At 36.4% G+C, this 17,863-nt stretch overlaps 2 protein-coding genes across 5 annotated transcripts in view; one reads left to right on the forward strand and one right to left on the reverse strand.

Annotated features, from left to right (window-relative positions):
• Nucleotides 1-7,293, forward strand: part of MICAL-like (protein) — a 206,057-nt gene extending 198,764 nt beyond the window's left edge. For all 4 annotated transcript variants that reach the window (XM_089634860.1, XM_089634859.1, XM_089634861.1 and 1 more), the window contains 4 exons: nt 373-694; nt 1,485-1,812; nt 3,649-3,887; nt 4,328-7,293. In XM_089634860.1, coding sequence (XP_089490986.1) covers nt 373-694; nt 1,485-1,812; nt 3,649-3,887; nt 4,328-4,524 — 1,086 coding nt within the window. In that variant the 3' untranslated portion in view covers nt 4,525-7,293. The remainder of the gene's footprint in view (nt 1-372; nt 695-1,484; nt 1,813-3,648; nt 3,888-4,327) is intronic.
• A 2,085-nt stretch (nt 7,294-9,378) lies between these two features.
• Nucleotides 9,379-12,826, reverse strand: LOC149421558 (uncharacterized). The gene is made up of 7 exons (XM_089634993.1): nt 12,777-12,826; nt 12,089-12,205; nt 11,845-12,006; nt 11,358-11,626; nt 10,729-10,797; nt 9,730-9,887; nt 9,379-9,384 (listed from the first exon to the last, which is right to left on the reverse strand). The coding sequence occupies exons 1-7, from the start codon at nt 12,779-12,781 to the stop codon at nt 9,379-9,381; spliced, it is 786 nt and encodes a 261-aa protein (XP_089491119.1). The 5' UTR covers nt 12,782-12,826.
• Nucleotides 12,827-17,863: the final 5,037 nt, after the last annotated feature.

Here is a 17,863-nt window from a genome sequence, read left to right on the forward strand (position 1 = left end):
TCAAGAGTCAGAATAAACAAAGAGTACGTATGAATGTGAATGAGGCACGGAGAGTGTGCCAAGACCGAGTTGTTTGGCGGTCCGTCCTGTCTGCCTACCCCGGCGGGGAAACGGTGTAATGTTTAGTTAAATACTGTAAATAAATTAATGAATTAATGACTATTTAGAATCTTTTTGTATTCAATTTTATTATCAAAATCACAATACAGTACATACTAGTGCTTCACACATATAGAATGCTCACAATTTGTGATATAAAATGTACCTAGAGATTCTTTTCATCTGTAATTATTATTTTTGCTTATGCTCTCCAAAATATTATACATTGTCAGTCTTTGGCAAACTGAACTCAATCTTTTGTTAAATTTCCAGCTGACATCGCCGCAGCTGTCTCCGCGCAGCCGCAAGCGCCGCCCGGCCCCGGCACCGCCCACTGCCTGCTCCACCTTCATCGAGTCCCTTGACTTTGCCAGCCTGCCGGCTTCACCATCCTTACCCCCGCCCCCGCACCTATCCTCGGCCGTGTCCTCCTCCACTGCGGACCGGGAGTTAGATGCGCGCTCGCTGACCAGCGTCAACAGCTCCTCTCGCCGCATCATCTCCGCCGTCGAGTTTGACGAACCCGACCCGGAGATGATCACCTCAGGCGAGTGGGATAGCGACAAGTTGAAGGATGATACTAATGATAGTAAAGGTATGTTTAAATGTTGTGCATATTCATTATTGCACTTAAAACCCAAATTCGTCACCCAGTTCTCACCTTTATATGTTCTTGACCAAAGATTCAAAGAGATAGAATAAGGAGAAGGTGAATTTAAATTTTAACCTTTGGAACGCCAAGCTACCGCTACCTGATACCTCCATAGTGTTTCGAGGGTAAAAATCTCCTGAACAAAATGTCAGATTACCATATAAATTTTTCATATCCAATGGGTACTTTTGGCACTTGAGAAGTTAATACAATATTGTTGAAAGGAGGATTGGCAGATTTAGAATTGGATTAGAAATATGTTGATTCTCACAAATTTATTCAAATAAACCCATTTAACATCAAATCTGTCAAACTACATAATATCACAGTCAGCCGAAGACTATCTATATAAATAAAAATGTAAATGTTAGTTTGTTCAAAATATTAAATCTCTGAAAGTTCTTTACAGATTGCTTTGAAATTTTGAAACAATGTTGCATTCGGTGACCGGTAAAAACATACTTTTTGTCACCTGTGACAGGTAAAAAAATCCTCTTGGACGTAAAAGCAACACGCGCTATTGTTTCTCTATCTGTAAAGACAGACTGAGCCAGAGCAACGCGTGACGGGGTATAGCTAGTTTATTAATAAAGATTAATTTTAATAATTCAACTGTACAAAATATCATGATTTTCAGAAATCTGTCATAATACAGTCTTACAGTTTATATAGGACACCCTGTTCTGGAGACTAGTTTAAAATATTTTCTTTTTCAACTTTCCAATTTTTTCAGGAAAATCAGCATCTTATGAAAACAAGAGCACATCGGGTGTGTGGAAGCGGCGCAAGGGCCCCGCGCCCGCGGTACCGCTGTTGCAACGCCGCGCCCCTGTGCAGCCCCTGTCGGCAGCCGCCATCCGCCGCGAACTCGCCCTGCTGGAGGAGCAGCAGCGGGGGCTCGAGCGCCAAGGCGTGCGGCTGGAGGAGATCATCCGGGAACGGGGGGAGGGGTTGGCCGAGGGGGTCCCCGACGCCGAGACTGACGAGCTGGTGCTGCAGCTGTTTGAGCTGGTCAACGAGAAGAATGAACTATTCCGCAGGCAGGCCGAGCTCATGTACATGTAAGTAGTTTAGTTTTATTCAAAATGTCGTTCAACCATAGTGATTGGTCACAGATAGGGAATGCAATCCCGCAAGAAAATGTCAATCCAGGTATTTGCGGGACTGAACAATCTTAGTCCCGCTGGATCCAGGTATTTGCGGGATCCAGCAGAGTGGACTTAGATATCTAATCAATCGTATAATAAAGATCTAATACCTCGATCTACCAACCTTGTTTTTAGAGTTTTAAATTTATACCTATAATAAAACAAGTTCTTTGGGACATTTTAAATGATTTATTAATAGGTATACCTTTAGTTAGACATAGGTAAAATGTAAGTCATAAATTGGCAAAGAATAAGATAAGAAAAAAAATTAGGTACATAACATATCCGCCTCGGAACAGACTTTGTCTAGTGAGGTGGGTAAAAGAAATCTATGTATGCAAATTAAAATAACTAATGAACTAAAACTTAAATTTAAATAATAACGTTCACACGATAAACAATATTCTTGTACAATGAGCATCATAAGTTTAATTAAATATTATTTTGGAAATAGCTTCGTAAAAAATTTAAAGTATTAATAGTGTCATCTGATAAACGGCTTCTGATATTGCACACAAGGTAGCCAGCGGCTGAAAAAGCTCGTTCAGCTTCCACGCTGGTTGGCACAATAGTCATTAGCGCATTGTAAGTGAATTGAAGGTATGTGCCTTTTAATCCACCGGACTCGAAGTAATTCAGAGTAAGTGAGGGTAAATCTGTAGTTGCTCTCTTTCAGCTTTAAAAGATCTTGAATAACCATCATTTTTAGTGTCTTGCCGTAATTCATAACCATTAATTTGATTGAATTAGACGATGTTGGTAAGTTAAAACCCCCGGCTTTAAAAAAATCTCGCAAATCCGACGAGGTACAGAAAACTCGGAATGGTAAACCATCTTTAGACACCATTCGTGATACCCTCTTTTCGACGGTATTGTTTTCGCTTGAAAAATGGTCAATGATTTTATTTTTTGATGGTTGAGGTTCACAATGAGCCGATGTGGAAGAACTGGACGACGATGCAGTTGTAGAAGCTTCTCTGTAATCCCGCCAGTCCAGCGGGATCCCGCAAAATTTTCGACCGAGATTAGTCCCGCAAAATGTCTGCGGGATCTCGGTATTTCGGGATCCCGGTATACCGGGATTGCATTCCCTAGTCACAGAAATTGGTCTAAGGACGGCTTGTTTCACAGAATTTGAACAATTCGTTAAGTTAATTTACAAGATCTGAAAGTTCTTATGTGTAAGATTATGGAACAGTTGCCTTAGAAAACTGAAATAACAACAGAACTTGAATAGAACTTACACAAAACTTGAAAATAAAAAATTGATGAATTGTTCAAATTCTGTGAAACAACTGGCTAGTGTTTTGAAGACTGAAGTAGTCAAAGTTCACATTTTTTTAAAGTAATGAAAAATGCATTGGTATAAAGCAAAGGTCTTAAAGCAGGAAAGGAGGATGGGCGAAAATGTGTAGAACCTGTTCCACTGCTCCATACCATTGAGTCACTAGTAATAGTTAATATACCACTGGAAGGTTTAAAAGTAAAACATCAGTTACTATACTATAGTTATCTTAAATTTAGTTCACTTTAAAAAGCTACTTTCAAAAGTATATAAACAAGACTGAACAGACAGACATTTGAGATAAGTCGTAGTAGTAACTTGTCCACTCGAATGATAGCATATTTATAGATCTGCTTAAATATACCTATATTTTGTTATATTATTTGTATTAAGAGGTGAGCCCAAAACTTCCCATTCTCCTTTGTTTGATTGTATTGTTTACCAACTTTATTCTTTAATTCCAGTCGCCGCCAGCAGCGCCTGGAAGAAGAGCACTGCGACCTGGAGCACCAACTGCGCTGCATGATGGCAAGGCCCGAGGCCAACAAGACGGACGCGGACAAGGCGCGCGAGGAGCAGCTGCTGCAGCGCCTTCTGGCCGTGGTGGCGCGGCGTGACGAGGTGGTCGGTGCACTGGAGGCCGAGAGGTTGCGCGAGCGCCGTGAAGACCAGGCCATACGCGAGCAGATGATTGCTCACAGAGGTGAGGACTTATAACCAATTGAAGCATACCGAAATAAAGCAAGTGGCTTATCAGAAGATTAAGACATACTTACATGTATAGTTGAATTTCCTCCTGGTTTTCATATCACCTGTCACCCTAGATACATTATGCTAATTACAGTCTATTGACTATTGTTCCGCCATCCCAATATCACGTTAAAAGTTAAAAGAAAAGTTCATTATACATGAGGTCCGGATACTCTTATTACAAGTAGGAAACTGGTAAATCTACATTAGACGGAGAACCCAAAAAACCCTTACGCTTTTGACAGTGATTCGGGGGCCCTATGGAAAGTAGGTCCCTTGTAATAACAACAGTTGCAACTTTGCATTTGTATAAGTTCCTGAAAATACTCAATTGACAGTCACTCTTTCAGAATATTGCTTCCTTGACTTATAACAACTTTTTTCCTCTTCCAGCGAAACTTGACGAAAACTCTTCTCTGTCATCTGCCGAATCCCAGGCAAGCATGGCTAAGAAAGAAAAGAAGAAGGAGAAGAAGAAATGGATTAAACGAGACAAAGACAAGCAGAAGAAAACCGATGATACAAATATAAGCGAAGAAACTGAAACTTCCGTCATTAAAAAGGAAAAGAAAATAAAGAAATGGTTTTAGCTCTAAAAACTTCCAACCAATATAGCAATTTTAGATGAAATAATATATTTATATTCTTGTTGATTAAGTAATTATTTTGTTGAAATCTATCAATTAATTGCAATTTACTCGACGTTATTGAATATTGTAGCATTTGCCTTTTGTAATGGCTTCATTATCTGAGCTTGAACTAAATACATATCAAAATGCATTCAAAATCAAGAAGAATAATTATTGTATATTTCTTTAGAATGGTTATTTATGTGCCATTATTAAATCTTTTCTTTTTACACAAAATTTTTGTATACTGACAGTTTTTATTCATGTAGAAAATTGTGTGCAATTTGAGTGGGGCAACTGATCATCGCTATCTTTTAACCCCTAGGAGCCAGAGCCCTGCATTTGCAGTGTTGAAGAATTGTGATCACGCACGTCACGAAGCACTGCAATTGCAGTGTCGCCTTATGCATTCATTTTGCCTTTGGATTTTACTTTTACTGGGTTTGTTAACCTCTCAGACATAGAATTTTATTTATAATGTGTCCCTTTGAGAACTGTCAGAACGTGATAATTTTTGTGTTATTTACGAGTTTTACTAAGAGCTTCATAACTCACGTTTTGGGAAACGTAGCCTCATTCTAAAAAATGTTTTGGAAAGATTATGAAATCCACTATCGCATTGTGTTGTTATACGTAAATATTTGCGTTTCTAAATATACATTTTATGAAAACGTCAAAAATATGTAAAAATCGCTTACCATTATTTCAAAGCCTTTAAAAATGTACTTTTTCTGAGTAGTATAAAGAAATAACACTTTATATATTGAAGAAATATATTTAAAAACTATTAGTCACCTCAAAATATTAACCGTCCAAACTAAAATATTTTTAATAAATTATTTAGAAACGCAATAAATTATTAACGAACATCTTGACAGTTTCAATCGGCTTAGATAATGCACCTCTACGTTCCATAGATATTCTTGAATACAGACGCGTAGCGTTATTAATTATCGATACTCTGTTTTTTAAATCATGGGAATCCGTATACTAGTGATGGAAATAAATCAATTTTTGTAAAATCTTGCGCGTTTACGTGAAAAGACGTTCTAATGTCTTGACCGCTATTATCATATTTACGTCTTTTGACGTTCTAATGTTCTGAGTGGTTAATCACAAAAATCAATATGTCAGTATGGTAACATGGCAATCAAAATGTCTATACGTTGGCCATAACAAAAATGTTTTTTTTTTATTTATTAAATATTCTTCCCGGCTCCTACGGGTTAAGGACCTTAGTAATCATAATATTTAAAAGATTTTTTATGATATTAATACGTCATTGCCCTCTGTGGTAACATTATGGTCTTACCATTTAGACTGAGTTGCCAAGTTGTAGGCTGTACAGCTGCCATAGTGCAAAGATGTTTTGAGATTTTTTTTCTCATTTCTCAATCTTTTCGTTGACCCTTTTATATTTATTATGTCTCAGGCGGGATAGGCCGGTAAGGAATCGACATAAATCTCGTACTGCAAGGAAAAGTAAAAGTAAGGTAACGGTTTGCTGCGCAATCCGTTGTGGAACTTGTCTGCATAGGTTCTTACAGCACTCGGTTTGTGACATTTCCTTACCGGCCCATGATGGAACTGCCGTAGAAGCATAATTAGCCTAATATATTTGCAAACCTTTGCACAAATTCTGCAGGTCAAACAGCTTATATTTATTATCACGGTGCTGAATTTGAGGTTAAGTTAATTGTCAATTATTATTAATGTTTGATTGATCTTATCACCTCGCCTTACTTAGTGATTTGACACATGCATTTATGGATAGCACAAATTTTATTTTATCAGTAAAAAATATGTGTATTTTATGATTAATAAAATTAATTTAAATGTATCCATGTTTGTATTGGGTTTCGTGAGGTTTATTGTTACACCATAAACAATTTATGACCTCAAATGATGGATTGAAAAGCATAAATACATCAACTCTCCTAATATTTTAGGAATTGTCACGTACGTAATATAAATAATGTTTTCTTCTTTTAGTTGATTCTAAGTTGTGTAAATTATTATAATAGTGTCCTAGAGATATTAGAATATTTTTTTGATATTTTTCACCTTTTTAAGATTTAATTCCATAAAATAACTAGAAACACATTTATAGAGCAATATAATTTAATCACAAATTAAAAATGGTTATATATATATATTGATATTTTGTAGTTTTTCACACTGTAAATAATTTTGTTTTTATTTTTTTATAATATCATAATTATCAAATAATAATCCTTTTGTCATATTTTTTTGTTTATCTTTGTAAAGTTTTTGAAAGAAAAATATTAATATTCAACCGGTTTTATTAAAAAAAACTGAGCAATTCATATTTGAAGAAAAATTGACCAAACTGTATGTTTTATATTGTTGGGAGTAAATTTTTTTAAAGCATTTTTAAGGCTAAAAATTCAAGGCACATATATTTTCAGCCACATTTAAGTTAAATCGTACTCCTAGTTTAAAGCGCGAATAAGAGGTGTAATTTTATTAAAGTTAAAATTAATAAAATTGATCTCGGGGAATAGTTTGTCACTATGAGTTTGTACGTATGTTAGCGTTTAAGATGTAAGAAGTACCGAGGCACAACATTGGCATTGACGCGTGTCAAGTTTTTATAGTATCTTACCGTAGTATTTTTTTGGCTGACTAAGTTGATAAGATGATTTATTGTATGTGTTTTGTATTAAGTTGTATTATTTCATAAAAATAAAAGATCTGATAAGAATGAAATTTGACTTTTTTTATATAGTCACTAAATAGATAATACACACTAGAAATGCCTTCCATGTCGATTTGAATTGAAACCAAAAAACTGTTCATTGATTGCATAGAATGTATTCAAAACAAATTTATAAAATATCTCCAAATTTGTTTATTTTTCCTCTGCTGCTCATCTCACTAGGGAATTCCTGTGTTTCAAAATGAGCAGCTTTACAATTATATTCAATCAAATAAGTAAATCACAATAACACATACATACATGGATTACGTGGAATATGGGGCTCCTAAGGTGATTCATGACAGAATCTACGACATGGGCAGTCCAAAATCACCACTCTCAGCCAGTATGGAATTTTTTACCATTTTCTTGAATAGATTAAACGAACCTATAGTTTTTATATTTTCACCCAGCATATTACAAAGTAGCGGAGCTTTATAAGAAAAACTCCTTTGTTCAAAGGATGTTCTGGTATTCACCGGCTGATACATTAAAGAATAACCCAATCTAGTGTTGAGCACTTGTGGTCATTTTGCAGTATCAATGTTGATGAAAAATTTACAGAGAGCCGGTATTATGTACAACTGCCAATAACTAATAATAATAACTAATTCAACAATAACTTTTAAATGTACATTTCAATCTTTGCAAGAAATTCAAGCAGTAACTGATGTAACATTTATACATAGACTTTTAAACAATAACATTGACCGTACAGAAATCTTGTCCCTTATTAACTTTAACATATCTTTGAGAAGTACACAACATGCAGCACTATCCCAAACGCTTATTTACTAAAGAAAGGCATCATCTAATTCACCAATTAACCACTCGAACGATCGCGCGTCAAAAAACTTTTTTCTCCGATTGCTCGCGGTTTTTTGGCGACGAATTTGAATATTTTCCGCCAACATTAAAAAAATCAAACCTCCGAATTTTAATACGGAGACATAAAACTGATTGTAGTGCTATACAGCCAATGAATTCACCTATATTTTTATAATTATTCTATATTTTTAGAATTGATAGATAAATTATTAAAAAATCTTAAACTTTATGAATGCGCGAAATTAGCGTTTTTGTGATTTGAAATTGCCGCCAGTGGCAGTTTTAAATATCTTTATAGAATATTTTCTACGTTTTTATGTTCTCTATGGCCTGTTTGATAACCACAGATGCAAGAATATAATGGGAAAATAATTTTTTGTACGTTATGCTCTCTTCAAAAGTTTGGTTAGAAAATAATTTTTTAAAATTTGAGTGCGTGACGTGTCAAAATTGAAATCACTGTATTATACTATATAATAAATTTACCACAAAAACTGGTATTACGTTAGGAAGATACATTAACTGTCTACAATTATTAATAAGCATAGTCGCCGTGTTGGCTTTATTTTATTCATTTGATGAATTATACAGAGAGCCTATTTCACGATGTCAAAATCATGGTGCTACTTTTTAAATAATTGTAAATTAGAACTGGAGATTTGTAACCATGTTTTTATATAACGTGCAAAACGAGGAAATAAGGCTTAAAATGAGATATACATCATAGATATAAACATTGCCAATATTTCAGGGGGATACTTTGAAAGTTGATGAAATTCACCAATATTTGACGAAAAATCACTACTGACAGCTATCTTAAGGTCAATCTACATAGGGTATATCGGAATATGTAAAATGATGATAAATTTGTATATATATATCAAACCTTTGTATGACCGTAGAATGGCAAATAAAATCATAGTGATAATTTTATATCTAAACGCAAAGGTATCGAAAAAAAATGGATGAGGGGAAAATAATTGATGGAACCAATAATTGATTTATTTATTAAGCCCTAATATCCTTTTAAATCAATATTACAGTTGTATGGTTACAATGAAAGAGCAGTATTTTGATTTAAACATTGTTTACACACTTTGTCATAATAAAAATGTATTCAGTTTATTGGTTTATTCATAATTTAAGAAAATCAATACATAATAATATCATTGTGCCTCGCTATAGAGTGAGATTCTGAGTATCGCTCTGGTGAGGGACCACCATTCAGAATTGAACATTGCTTGAATTGGCTTAGTTATGTTTAGTGACTAGATCTGGAAAAGACTAATACCTTGATACATTAAAATTGCCAAGAATACATACATTTCCTCTTTATTCGTGGGAGCCCATTTATTGGTACGCGCATGACGCTTAAATTGTTTTTTCGCAATCCATTGATCTGCATACCTGTTGGTCTCTCTCGCGATCAGTTCAACGAAATCTGCATCAAAGATTTTAAGAAAGGCATCCACAGGTTTGCCCATTTCGTCGGTATTGAAAGTTGGTCCCGGCGTGCCTGTGAAAGTCTCCCTTATCCCAGTAAAACGTAAGATATCATTAGACCAATCGAAAGAGTAACCTTCAGGCGGCAGAATCAAACGCATTGCCTCACTATCTACCTGGTCTTGTCTACTAAAGTCTATGGCCATAGCGGAGTTAGGTGAAACGTTGATAATATTATGATAAGGTATTGGCGGCATGCAGAAGGTATCCTCATCGCTCTCTTCGTGGTCGACGTCACTCGCTTCGTCATCCTCGTCGCTCGATCTGTCCATTTCTGAAACAACAGAAAACCCAAATTAATTTAATGTGTCTATATTACGATAACCCACTGCCTCTGGTACGGCTTATGACTCGCAATACGATGGTCGCGGGATCAAATCAAATAAATTATATTTGAATAATTAGTGTTATTTTCACACAAAATTTATTTAAAATAATATATATTATATTTGCGGCACGTTCCAGAGTGGAAGATACCCATAGTATCGCCCTGGTGTAAGACCCCATTCAGAATTGAAACGTTGCTTGAAATGGCTTTTGACGGCCGGCATAGTCCAGTGGTAACGCATTGGACTGCCATTCCGAAGGTCGCCGGTTCGAACCCGGCGTGCGCAAATAAATTTTATTTGATTGATTTGTGTTATTTCACAATTAATTAATTAAAATAATAATTAAAATAATATATAGTATATTTGCGGCACGTTCCAGAGTGGAAGATACTACCAGTATCGCCCTGGTGTAAGACCACCATTCAGAATTGAAACGTTGCTCCAAATGGCTTTAGCCGTGTTTAGTGACTAGATCTGAATAGCCAGGTACTTCCCCATCTTCCTCTTTCCCTTCCCCACTTACCTTCAGCCTCACAACATCCCCCAATTGGGGATGCCATAGTCTCACTGGCTCCAGCTGAGGCTCTTGTGAGGTATTCATATAAAAAAAAATATAAAAAGTTAATCAAATACTTGAGGCGGGCAATGTCAGGAGTCAGAATAGCACAGTCAGGTAGGTATGGAATGAAGAAAAGAGTGTGTGTGCCAAGATCGAGTTGCATGGTGGTTCATCCTCTCTGCCTACCGAAATGGCGTGAAGGTAAGTTAGTTAGTTTTATAACTCACGGTTTCCAAGTACAGACTCTTCTAGTACAGCTGCCTCGTCCACGTTACTTTTTCTGCCCATGTCTGACTCTGAAATAAAAGAAAACACAAATTTACAGTAGAATTTGGATATAATGACTTTGCATTTAACGGTCTACTGTTTTAAGTGACGATAATGTAAACTCTAGTAAGGTTTCATAGCTTTTAGTAGGAAAACGTATCCGTTTAAAGTGACCAACTACGTAAAGCGACCTATTTTAATGATAATTTGTCCGGTTACAAAACCCACCTACCAATACAGCCTCGCAACACAATGAGTCCCGTGAAGCGAAAGTGTTTTTTCAATTTAAGAAAAAAATGCTGTATTACACCGTTTAGAAGCCGGTGAATCAAATGTAATCCTCGCAAAGAAGTTCGGCATGTCTTATTTCTCACTCTGCAATACCCGTTACAGAAAAAAGATGTGTAATGATGCATCCACGACATAACAACAATACATTTTGTATGTTTGTTATGTGGAATTTTTAAGTACTATGCTTATTTCCTGCCAATATACCAACAGTGAAACTGTGCTAGGGATATCAATATAAAATATAGATAATTGATTTTATATTGAGCCCCTGGTATGACATTTCAAAAAATAAACTCACCGTTCCCAAACGCCGACAATTCTTCGTAGAATGGTACGTCCACCCACAGCTCGCTGTGATAGCCGGCTTCCGGAGAGAAGAGTTCCCCACTCCGCGATGTCCCAGGTAACGGCTCGGGAGATGCTGCACGGATAGGCATAATTGGTGCATTGGGAGCCGTTGATTGGGTCTGTGCGGGAGTGGACATCCACGGTGGTGGTACGGGTCGTGGCAACGGTGAAGGCGTCCCTTGTGAAAAGGGACACGTTGTTCTCTCCGGAGATGGAATTCTGAAAACATTTACATAAATCATAGAAAATTGTTCTCATTCACGTGTGAAACAGTAAGTACAGTATGTAAATAAACAATAAAATAAGAACTCTGTAAAATATGCACTGAATGTGCCAAATGCACAGAGCGCTGAACTTACCAACTCTCACTGTAAGAGTGGAACGCTGTCAGGAAAAAACAATAATATTGTACCAAGCATCTAAATACGATTACTTACTTTTGTTTAGTTTTTCTTGGAGGTGCGGTAGGGAGCAAAATGCGCGCCGCCTGCTTCTTGAATTTTCGGCTTTCCAGCTCTAGCCGGATGGAAGCAGGCAGGGCCCTAACAGCCTTTAGGGCCTTGACGCGATCCTCTCGCACCAGTAGCAAAGCAGGGTCGCTGTTTAAATAAATACAAATATATGATGAGTTCAACGGCCACAGCAAAGTACTTTCATAAAAAAACATTAAAAAATACTAACACTCCAGACGAGGCTGCAATTGCAGCTCTGCGTTGACGTCCACGTGCAGGTAGTCCGGCACCAGCTCGTACCCCACGTCTCCCTTTTCCTCTGCCTCCTCTTGCAGTCAGCACCGCTCTATAAATTTTAAATTGAAAACACTTAATGTAAGTACTTAAATGTTTAAATTTTGTTAAATATTGCACTAATATAAAATTTGAAAATAATTATTGGGTTGTGGAGTGATCCCTTTCCCTGGACGACAGCTGTTTCTGCACAAATTTGGTAAAAGTAAACAAATTAATTAATTATACAACTAAATTACTAAATTTTTATTGTGTGACGAAGGCTTTACACCATTTTACATGTGAAAAAGAGTCAACTTTTTGACATATGACTTAAAATAATTGGTTAGCAAATATCTGTATTAATAATGAACCAATTCAAATAAAACTTATATATATCTCTTTGTTTTGAATCACTGTGATGGAATATCTATATTTCAAATGCGCGAGTGCAGTATTTAAGACATTATTGTAAATCAAAAACAGATGACGTCTTCAGTTGACGTAATCTTACACAAAAACTTCAACCAAAACAATATAATACAAACAAACGAATTAAAAACGCATTTCAAAGATAGATAAGTCAATCATGATTACACAGATATATAATTATGCGTTAAAAACCCAATAAATTAATTACTTACGGCATTTTAGGAAGAGTCCAAAATTTCGTGAATGTTGAAAATTTATAATTTTGTTTTTGACAGGACGCCATAAAAAAACCGCGAAAACTCGTTAAATAACACTTCAAACTTCAAAGACAACGGATAAGTTCATAGACAAAGAGAATATATTATCAGCTATTCGATAAAACAAGTAGCTGGCCATGGAAACGTTTTAAATAATTACAATAAATATTTTACGAATGGTAGAAAAATCGGTCCATTTTTGGACCGATATCAATCGCAGAAAAATAAAAGTGGTCGATTTTTCGACCGAAATCGTTCCAGTGGTTAACCATGCTCTTTGTACATTCAATAATATTTGTCTAAACCAATGATTTCTCAACCTTTTTCTTCTGCGGGCCACATTCATATATTTGTAAAGCTACGCGGGCCGCAACACTATACTGCTATGACAAAATATATCATGAAACCCACCACCCCCGTTTTAAAAAATTCAAAATGAGTGCTCCCCACAAAATATTTGAAATCCATGGGGGGGAGGGTAGCTACGGAATTTCATTTCGAAAAATTCCTCACATTTTTCCGGTCACAATAAATATTATATCGCCTTTTAGATTTTTTCGTTTCGCCGATTCTCGTTAGGAGTAGCCTAAATGGCGATAAATCGCCTTCGGTTGGCACCATTTAACTTTGGAGCTGTCAAAAATGTATGTGTTGCCACGAGCAAAATTATTTGCGTGCATATTTGTCTGTCAAATCTTTGTTTTTTGGAGATAGATCTAGCGTGTGCGGTAGCAACACTCTTATACCAGATCTGATGTTGACACGACAACGGCTATCCTCTTTGGGTTTCAATGTCTGTAAGTCAAAGTCGCAATTAATCTCAAATTAACGTGATATAGAATGCCAGATTTTGTAAATCATGTTCCTGATATTAAATGTATTGAGGGCCACACAAAATAGCTTGGCGGGCCGCATGCGGCCCGCAGGTTGAGTATGACTGGTCTAAACTCTGACATTTTTTTGGATTCACTGCCCTTATTTAAAAGGAGCAACACATCAGTGATATAAACTGTTTAATTCGCATGCATATAAACACACACCTATACACTGTACACTTCACCCGGTAATAATAATAATACTTGGATGACTTGTATAGCGCCGTTTTTGTGCAAAAACACCTCAAGGGCGCTGTACAAACTGATAATACATTTGTACAGTGGTCTATGAAGATGTTACAAGGAAACATATCAAAGGTACCCACCCTGAAATATGTAATATCTGTAGATTGTTTCATCACTATCCAAAATTCTGTTAGTTTTTGTAATACAAAATAAATAAAATGTCACTACTAACTTAGTACCTTTTGGTTCTAGTCCATTTAGTATGCGCTCTGTCTCTCTTACACTTGCCTGCTATTGTATATCACCATCCTATTTGAATTTCATAATGATGATGATACACAGTTCTGCATATGAGTTGCAAAGAATGGTCAGACTTTTGGATCACGAAACAATCCCAAAAGACATTCTGGAGTTTTTCTTTATTCAATGTACATATACAGTGAAAACCACATAAGAAATTTTAACGCTTAACATCTTGTGTGCCAACCAAAGATAATAGAATACAAAGAGATATGCGGTCTAGTGTTTTCACTATATGACCTAGTGTCGCTTAAATTGTTAACCAATACTACTGTATGCCTTCGCTTACGCTAAAGTGTCCGCCCCTTCCAAACTTACACATGAAAGGTGTCGATTTCGTTGGCACTAATACTAGAACAAATCATCACACATCTCGACATCGTTCGTCATTAGCGATACACACAGATGACCATGGATACGGATTGAAAGAACACAAATCGGTATAAAAATCGATATTCAATGAAATTATTCAAGTTCACTCTCATTTGAAAAAAAGTTCTTATTCTCAGAACGGAATAAGTATAATCTGGACTCCAGGCGCGTTTAGCGTGTCCCATTTGTAACAACCAATATCGATTGTTTCATACATATAATTAGATAACTAAATTTCGTCGGTACAGTTTTTTTGTTTTGTCCGATAATGTTAATCACAATAACACACGTAATATGAGTTTTTGTTGATGTAAAAATCTGTGAAATCAGATTTTTTTATTGTTATCTTATTTTAATTTATTTTGTATTTGAATCCGCACAAGAGTGCCATCTAATCACAACCATCTGGAGCCAGTGAAACTATGACATCCTCAATTGGGGTATGTTGTGAGACTGAAGGTGATAGGGAGGGAAAGGAGATGGGGAGAGGAAGGTTGGGAAGTACCTGGCTATTCAGATCCGGTCGCCAAGCACGGCTAAAGCCATTTCAAGCAACGTTTCGATTCTAAATGGTGGTCTTTCACCAGGGCTATACTGAAAGTATCAACCACTCTTGTTTAACAATTAATAATTTTACAATAATAATGACAAGTATTTGGGTGCTCTTGTTGAGGGTTGGAGTCTGTATTTTGCATTTCCATATTTTGTTTCTTGAACTGGCTGGTCAAGCATGATGCAAACATGTCCCAAACATTTGTCTGACATATTCAATATTCATAGGCTTTAGGCGAATAGAAGTGAAGGGTCAATGAAAAAGTTTTTATTCCGGCAGTATATTTTATTTTGATGGTATGTCCTGATCAGAGATGTGCAAAATGGGTACCCAAAACCATTTGAAATGCAAAATGGAAATTGGTCAAAACTTTTCCATTTGAAAATGCAAAATGCAAAATGGTTTTTAGAAAACCATTTCAAATGCAAAATACCTATTTTCAAAATGCAAAATGGTTTCTCAGGTCAAACAATTAAAATAATTATTGAATTTTTAAACAATTTTGTTATTTATCATCAATGTAGAACAAACATATTACATGATGTTAAATCCAAAAACACCACGACTACAGATTATGAAACCACAAAAAATTTGCGCGGGACTAATGTTGCCAACGTAAAAACATAGAAACTGCTATCTAACATTTAATATTACAGCGTCATGGCCCCATGTTCAGTATTTGAATCAGTATTGTTTGTAATGGTATCACTCAATTGCCAGGGCTCCTACCAGGGAGCAACTTGTAAATTATCTCTCATAGCGAGGTTGAGGACCGACTGATATTTGGGGCTTATGAAATAAAGATGAGTGGAGATAGTAGGAAGAATGTTGCAAAAAAGCATTTAAAATGGAAAATGCATTGAGAAAAGCATTTAAAATGCAAAATGGGAAATACCCATTTTGCATTTCCATTTGAAATGGATTTATTTGAAATAAAGCACATCTCTGGTTCTGATGATAGCCTTACATTATAACACTGACTCATCGGGTCCCCGACTCCAGCGTCGGAGCTTTCCAACAACGATTTTTGATCTGCATTTAGCAGATTTTGTGGTTTGCATCCAGGGCATCGAAATGATACCCAGATTTTATGTTAGGGCGACTCTATCAATTTGGATGTCTTTAATAAATATCAACCCAACACTGAATCTGAATATAAGTTTTATTATATACAGTTATAATAATAATTGGATAATTTGTATGGCGCTGTTCTTGTGAAAAATCACCCCATGGACAGAATTAATAAAATTTATATACATAGAATCAATGAATTGTCATCTAAAAACGATATATTTTTTTTACATTAACTCCCCACAGGACGTTGAAGAAAATATTTTCCCTCAGGGCCTATGTCATCTTTGGGGATGCTGTGTGGTGGGTATTTTTGACGAGAGGAAGGAGTGAACATGGATCTTGAAGAGACCCAAGTTGTAAGAGGGAGGAAACACAGAAGCTGGCAAATCGTTCCACAGCCGAGCTGTTGAACTCAAGAACGAGTCGTAGAAGCGACCCGTTCTCATGTGACAAATGTCAACCGTGTTCATATGCTCGGCGCGCGTTTGGCGTGTTTCCCAACTATGCACCGGTGCCGAAGGGATCAATGATGCTAGTTCCTCGGAGCATCGTCCATTGTAATATCGGTAGAACAGGGAGAGCATGTTCTACGCTCATATGCTCTAAAGACTGCAATCCATTTGTTATGAGAATCTATCAAACGGACTGCCCGTTTCTGCACAGAGTCAAGGGTTTTTTTCAAGTATTTTGGGGCTCCAGACCAGAGGTGGATGCCAACTTCAACAGTGGGGCGCACTTGCGTAAGCACTTATAACATAGAATTTGAAATGTTTTTTTTTTAAATTGACTGATGTTCCTCAAAGTTTTTTTTATTATTATTTATTTTGGCCATACTGTTAAATATAATTTGTTCGTATTTATTTAGTCATCGATTTTTACAATCTATGGTGAGTGTTTCAACTTCAAGTGAAAACGATTGACGTGACAACGATTTTCAACTTCAAGTGAAAGCCGACAGATGGCAGACAGTGAGTGGTTTATTTATAGCCGGGAGCCGTGATTTGTTTATGTATGCGGCAGCCTGACCAACAGCCGATGGCGGCTATAAATTTTTCAAATAAAGTGACATAAATATTTTTCACTAAAATAGTAAAAAATACTAATTATTATCCCATTAAAAACGTTATCCCATTAGACGTTAAAAAGGCCTTGTCTATTATTATAGTGCAACAATTGCAGTCTAATGTCTAAAGTAATGGTGTTTGAAAGAGAGAGTACGAAAACAGTGTGCAACATAATTGTGAATGAGGAATACTTGGAGCAGGTGGATGAGTTTGTGTATTTAGGAAGTATGTTTACGAGAGATGGGAAGGCTGACAGAGATATTGAAAGAAGGGTAAATGCAGGTAATTCCGTTAATGGAGGACTGAACGCCGTTGGCGCTAACAAAAAATTGTCCAAAGAAGCAAAGTTAGCAGTCCACAACGGAGTGTTGGTACCTACCCTGATGTATGGAAGTGAGGCATGGAACTGGCAAAGAAAGGATGAAAGTAGATTAAATGCTGTTGAAATGAGATCCCTGAGGCGTATGTGTGGTAAAACCATGTTTGATCGTGTGAGGAATGTGGAGATCCGCAAAGAGTGCAAGGCTGATGTAAGCGTAATGAGTAAGATTAAGAAAGGGACGCTTAGATGGTTTGGGCATGTAGAGCGAAGATAGGAGTGTAAGGAGGATATATGAT

Source organism: Hesperophylax consimilis, chromosome 8, assembly GCF_061612785.1.
Source record: "Hesperophylax consimilis isolate HC1 chromosome 8, BYU_Hcon_1.0, whole genome shotgun sequence".
Lineage (NCBI taxonomy): Eukaryota > Metazoa > Arthropoda > Insecta > Trichoptera > Limnephilidae > Hesperophylax > Hesperophylax consimilis.

Coding starts and splice junctions, on each gene's coding strand:
- LOC149421558 (XM_089634993.1), bottom strand. Junction 11,627..11,844: donor CCAAGAAAAACTAAACAAAA/GTAAGTAATCGT, acceptor AAATGTTTTCAG/AATTCCATCTCCGGAGAGAA. Junction 10,798..11,357: donor ATTGTCGGCGTTTGGGAACG/GTGAGTTTATTT, acceptor CTTTTATTTCAG/AGTCAGACATGGGCAGAAAA.